The 6,254-nt window shown below is 48.3% G+C and overlaps 2 protein-coding genes across 2 annotated transcripts in view; both read right to left on the minus strand.

Moving 5' to 3' along the window:
* The window catches only part of C1H11orf16 (chromosome 1 C11orf16 homolog), an 11,337-nt gene extending 10,251 nt beyond the window's left edge, over positions 1 to 1,086 (minus strand). The window contains exons 1-2 of the mRNA XM_021201428.1: positions 920 to 1,086; positions 282 to 388 (exon numbers count right to left, since the gene is read on the minus strand). Coding sequence (XP_021057087.1) covers positions 282 to 388; positions 920 to 1,086 — 274 coding nt within the window. The remainder of the gene's footprint in view (positions 1 to 281; positions 389 to 919) is intronic.
* Positions 1,087 to 5,193: 4,107 nt separating this feature from the next.
* Positions 5,194 to 6,254, minus strand: part of Ascl3 (achaete-scute family bHLH transcription factor 3) — a 3,861-nt gene continuing 2,800 nt past the window's right edge. Inside the window, exon 2 of the mRNA XM_021221583.1 lies at positions 5,194 to 5,854. Coding sequence (XP_021077242.1) covers positions 5,315 to 5,839 — 525 coding nt within the window. The 5' untranslated portion in view covers positions 5,840 to 5,854 and the 3' untranslated portion in view covers positions 5,194 to 5,314. The remainder of the gene's footprint in view (positions 5,855 to 6,254) is intronic.

The following is a 6,254-nucleotide window of genomic DNA, read 5'->3' on the forward strand; positions in this document are numbered from 1 at the left end:
CTCGAACTCAGAAATCCGCCTGCCTCTGCCTCCCAAGTGCTGGGATTAAAGGCATGCGCCACCACACCCGGCTGGTTTGGTTTTTCAAGACAGGGTTTTTCTGTATAGCCCTGGCTAACCTGGGACTCACTGTCTGAAAGAAGTGCATGCTTCTGCCAGAATTGAAGTGCTAGCAATAAAGGTGTGTGCCACCACAGCCTGGCTTTTTTTTTTTTTTAATTCAAATATTTATTGTTACTTTTTGGAGTGTGTGTGTTTATATTCCCTGGAGCTGGGGTTACAGGCATTTGTGAACCACCTGATATGGGCGCTAGGAATTGAAACCAGGTCATCTGCGACGGCAGTATGCACTCTTAACTGCTGAGTAATCTCTCCAGCCCAAGAGGATCTGGGTTTTGAAAAAGCTGTTTCATACAAAAACCTGAATATAAAGATGCTTAACTTGGTCATGAACAAGGCGATTCAAACAAGTAAATTAAGAACTTGAGCGGCGTATTGGAGAGATGGTTCTGTGGATGAGAACACTTGCTCTTTCGAGGACCAAGATTTAGTTTCCAGTACCCACATGGCTGCTAACAATCTTCTGTATGTAACCCTAGTTCTAGCAGATCCACTGCCCTCTTCTGGCCTCCTCGGGTACTGCCTGCATGTAGTGCACAGACTTAAGCAGGGGAAACACCCATACACTTAAATACAAAATTTAAGTTGAGCGTTTGGACTTGTGAGTCCCTATCCCAGGCAGTCTGGTTCCTAGAGCTTGCTACAGGCTGAAGTTCCTTTGTCCCCTCATAGTCACACTTTATAAAGAGCTGACTGAAGATGCTGTTCTGTAAAGTCCCAGGCATTAGAGGGCATCCATGTGCCATTAGGAGGACCAAGAAAAGAGGAGAAAAGAAGGACAAGGGACAGAGACTGGTACCTGGTGAATGTGCAGTGCGTGGGCAGCCAGGGTGCTTGTGTGGCAAAGGGACAGGTGAAGGACATGTCCCAGGGCGGCACAGCACCATGCAGGTCAGGGGCTTTCACGGCTGTGGCCACACTGCAGTATTTGGGCAGTGGCAGCCCAGGCCTGGTAGAGGGCTGCATGACCTTCAGCGCGCCCACCTGGAGTAAACACAGGCAGCACAGTTGTAGCCTCAGCCCAGCAGAGGATACACCCAAGGGTCCCCACACTCACCCAGAGATTCCCCCTTTGGAATACTTACCTCAGAATGTCCCTAGGGGACTAGGGAGGGCTGAAGAACTTAAACTAGGAGCTTAGAGAGCCCCCTTTAATCCTCCTTCAGAAGCTGCGCGCTCACTGTTACCTCTCCAAAGATGAGCCACAGAAACACCTGGCAGCTTGGCTCCCATTGGCGTTACTTCCTTCCTCCTCCCCAGTGGCTGGGACTCCTTGGAGTATGCTCATTCCCTTCACACACCGTGCCCTGACCAACTGACCCCCCGCAGAAGCCACCAACTCCCCTCCTAACCTGGTCACCTACAGGGCTCAGGACCATCCCCTTTGTGGACTTCTTCAGAGGCAGCAGCTACCGCCTAAGACTTGTTAGGGTCTACCCCTGCCCAAAGCCGCAGGTCGAACCCCAAAGGGACTTACCTAAAAGTGCAAATCCAGCCTAGACCTCAGCCTTGCCCCAGTCTCTGTCCCACCTGACAGTTGGAGCTCATGGCCTTGGTCCAACAACTCTTGGTTGCCAGGCAAGTTGCCAAGCAGGTTGCTATGGATGTGAGCCAGCAGGCTACAACAGGGCTCAGGAAGATACTGAGCATGTGCAGAGGGTGACCAGAAGCATCGGGAAACTTAAAAGTTGTGGGTAAGGTGGAGAAATAAGGGCAAATTGTGTATTCTCCCTTTATCTCCAGGGTCTCTAGGGGAGTCCTGTGAGGGCGTGCTGAGCTCTCCAAAGGCTGAGGGCTGTCCACATCTACCTAGTGAAGGCAAGAGGCTAGAAAGATAGTTCAGCGGGTAGATAAGCTGCTTGCTGTGAAAGCATGAAGCTTGTATTTGGATCAGCAGCACCCACTTGGCTGAGTTTATAATCCTAGCATAGAAAGAGCTTAATGGTCGACTAATTAACCTAAAATAGGGAGCTCTGGGTTTAATGAGAGATCCTACCAATAATAATAATAATAATAATAATAATAATAATAATAATAATAATAATAGCAACTGAGGAAGACACCTTCCAACCTCCTCAGGTCCATGCATGTACACACACACACACACACACACACACACAGAGCAAAGGTATGGTAGTGTTTGTAACTCCCAGGAACCGATGCTCCTAAGGAGTAGAAATATATGAGCTGCAGAAGTGCCAGGAACAGACTAGTGACCAAAGGAATAGGAATTCAGATTCTGTGGGGCTGGAGAGATGACTCTGCGATTAAGTGCATTGGCTGCTGTCTTAGTCAGGGTTTCTATTCCTGCATAAACATCATGACCAAGAAGCATGTTGGGGAGGAAAGGGTTTATTCAGCTTACACTTTCCACACTGCTGTTGATCACCAAAGGATGCAGGACTGGAACTCAAGCAGGTCAGGAAGCAGGAGCTGATGCAGAGACCATGGAGGAATGTTACTTACTGGCTTGCTTCCCCTGGCTTGCTCAGCTTGCTTTCTTATAGAACCCAAGACTACCAGCCCAGAGATGACACCATCCACAAGGGGACCTCCCCCCTTGATCACTAATTGAGAAAATGCCTTCCAGCTGGATCTCATGGAGGCATTTCCTTTCTCTGTGATAACTCCAGCTGTGTCTCTCACAGTGCATCCCACACTGATTTAAGAAGTTAGTTGTTTATTTTTATTGCATGTGTATGATTCTTCTGCCTGCTTGGATGGGTGTGCACTGTGGGCATGCCTGGTGCCTGCAGGGGCCAGAGGAGGGCTTTGGATCCATTCCCCTGGAACTGGATTTTCAGACAGTTGTGAATCTGTAGAAGCTGCGAACCAAACCTGGGTCCTCTGAAAGAGCAGCAAGAGCTCTTAACCACTTAGCTATCTCTTCAGCTCTGTGTTCTTTCTGTTCACATAAAACTTCTTGGTGGAGACACACACACATTCAGAGAGACAGAGACAGAGACAGACAGAGACACACACACACACAAAGAGCGATTTTTAAATGGCCAGTTGTTGGAGTATTCAGTCCTTCGGTTCATGAGGAATACATCCTCTGGATTGGTTGTGACACTTTGGGTTGAGTTTTCTCTGGCAACTCAGAGTACCTTGATGACACTCTCAAAGCTAGTTTTGTAATCACCAGAATGACTGTGGTCCAGACACACACCTTGAATACGAATCTAAGAAAGATGAACGAAGTCTGACAGCCAGAAAGGATTACTGATTGAGTATGGGGGGTGTCAGTGGTGGAAGAAGGGAAAGTATTCCAGGTTAGAATGGGAGAGTAAAGAGAGAAGGATGTGTTTGCAAGATTGTGTTCTCCTATGGGGATGTCAGAGTACAGGGAGTTTTAAAGCCAAGTGGAGCCAGGCATTGTGGCATGTGCCTTTTATACTAGGACTCTGGAGGCACAGGCAGGTGAGTTAGAATCCAGCCAGAGCTATGTAATGAGAGCAACAAAACAAAACAAAAATCTGCAAAGTGAGGACATTTAAAGGTAGTCATCCAAAGGAAATCATCAGATAGTGTGAGCAACAGTGCTTTTAGAATTTCACACACATGTACACATATTGACTTACACACACATCACACATACACACACACACACACACACACACACACACACACCATTCACAGAGAGATGAAGAAAAGACTTCAAATGAGGGTAGAGCCCTCTCAGAGCAGAGTCCAGGATGAGAGTGAATGGTGATCCTGACACAGCTGACAGGACTGCAACAGGAAAATAATATCGATAAACATTTCCAGCACTTTCAGGATTGGAAGACTATGGGCTAAATAAGACTGGTAGCTATCTCTCAGGAAACAGAGTTGGGTGTGTGTGGTGTGTAAAGACAGCAGGCTAGGGACCCAAAGACAGACTTGTGAGCACGATCTAGCAGCAGTAATGGCTGGGACAGGAAGTTGAGAAAGACGTCACTGATCGATACGTGACAGCAGAGATCAGTGTGACAGACAGAGGGAGGGAAGTCTCAACATCCTGACTGGGCTTAGTGACAGTTGGGACCTGGGAGCTGAGGGAGAAGGAAGGGCTGAAGGTAGTTATGAAGACAGAGGCATGGATGCTCCTTCCAGGAGTGAAGGAAGGTCCCACAGAGCAGCCAAAGATGCCCTGACATGGACAAGACTGGACAGTGGTGATGCTGCGCACTACACAAGGGCGAACACATTAACAAGCAACGATTATGAATCCTGATTAGGTCTCAGGCACGGCTATTCCCTGAATAAACTCATAGGAAATTGCTGACATTATTTTCTTCATTTCGTGGATGACGAACCCAACATGGAAAGGAAGTGAAACTTCAAACTGATCAATTAGACTCCAGAACCTTGTTTTGTTTTGTTTTGTTTTGCCCCCTCCATTTTCATGAGCATGTGGTAGCCAAGTGTGTATAGGTATGTTCGCATATGTATGGTCACACATTGGGAGTGTGTATGTGCACGCTGTGCATGTGCATACAGAGGCTTGAATCACCCTTGATTGATCTTCTACCTTATTCACTGAGTTAAGGTCTCTCAATCAAACCCAGAGCTTGCCCAAATGACTAGCCTTGGTAGCCTGCTTACTCTGGAGGTCTCCAGCCTCGACCTTCAGAGGCTGGATTTACTTGTAGGCTGTCACACCCACCTGGCGTTCATTTACATGGAGGATCTGAACTCCAGGCCTTATGTTTGCCTGTCTGCTGAGTGAGTGTTTAATCTCTGAGTCACCTCCTCAGCCACTCCCAGAGGCTTGGAAAGCGGTGTTCTAAACTGTTTAGGGAAGTCCATCTGCAAGAAAAAGATGTGTCTAAACTGATTGCAAATCAAGGGAAGTGTGTGGTGATAACCTAGCACAAAGTGGTTACCAAGAGCGTGACAATCTCTGAATAGCCACTCTTCAGCTTTCCATACTTTGGAGAGAGCCTTCCGCCAAGGCAGTGGGAAGTGGGGGGGTGGGGGGGTGGATGGAAGTGCAGAGAACCCGGGGACTTCTCTACCCTCAGAGTTCTTAAAGCAGAGAGACCAGTATGGGATTCTCGGTCTGCATGAGTTACTTTAGTACATCTGAAACCCATGCAAGCAACATTTAATGAAGGTTGGTATTGGGAGGTACTGTTGTGTCCTCGAAACCACGTGTGTGAGAATGTTCTGGCTGCTGCAGCAGAAGACCCCCATTTGAGGAAGAACTGATTCAAATAACTCTCAGAGCCGGGTCCAGGGAGCCGCAGCTGGTTGTTCGAGGGTTCCTCTTGGTCTCAGTCTCATCCGGGTACAAGAGAGACTGCAGGTAGCTGATATATTTGATGGCAGCTCTGAGGGTCTCCACTTTACTGAGCCGTTTCTCCAGGTAGTCCTCCGGCAGGTGCCGCCGCAGCCGGGCGTAGCCTTCGTTCACACACTTGACTCGCTGCCTCTCTCGCTCGTTCCTCTTGCGGATGAAGGCCGGCCCGTAGGTGTAGTCACAGCGCCTGTAGTTGGTGTAAGGCATGGGGAAGGGAAAGGGGTATGGGTCCCCGTAATTGTTCATGATCAGGGTATCGCTGGAGAAGGGCAGCAGAGGCAACTCGTCTGTGTGAGGGGCCGGCACCGGGGTCTCAGGACATAGGTGGACAGTGACCATGGGGTCCAGGTAGAAGGGCCTGGACAGTGGTAAGTGGGCCGACTCCGCGAAGACCGAGAGCCTGTCTGGAGGGCTGGGGTAACTTCTGGTGTCCATAGTTTCCTCTTCCACCTAGAAACACAGGAGTGCTTATCAGTTTGGCCAGATTAAAAGAGCAGTTTTGATCCATTTTCTTCGAGATCCAGGTCTTATAGACTTTTGCTTAGGAGATATATATATATATATATATATATATATATATATATATATAGAGAGAGAGAGAGAGAGAGAGAGAGAGAGAGAGAGAGAGGGTTATAGTCATTTGTGTGGAGGCACTGGGGTGGTGGCGACTTGTAACTCCAGCACTCAAGGGAATGAAGCAGGAGGATAGCTGTGAGTTCAGCGGCAGCCTGGTCTACAGAGTAAGTTCAAGGGTAGTCTGGGCTATATAGTGAAACTGTCTCAAAACATTACCACTAACAACAAGAGAGAGAGAGAGAGAGAGAGAGAGAGAGAGAGAGAGAGAGAGAGA

Source organism: Mus pahari, chromosome 1 (genome assembly GCF_900095145.1).
Source record: "Mus pahari chromosome 1, PAHARI_EIJ_v1.1, whole genome shotgun sequence".
In the NCBI taxonomy this organism is placed as follows: domain Eukaryota; kingdom Metazoa; phylum Chordata; class Mammalia; order Rodentia; family Muridae; genus Mus; species Mus pahari.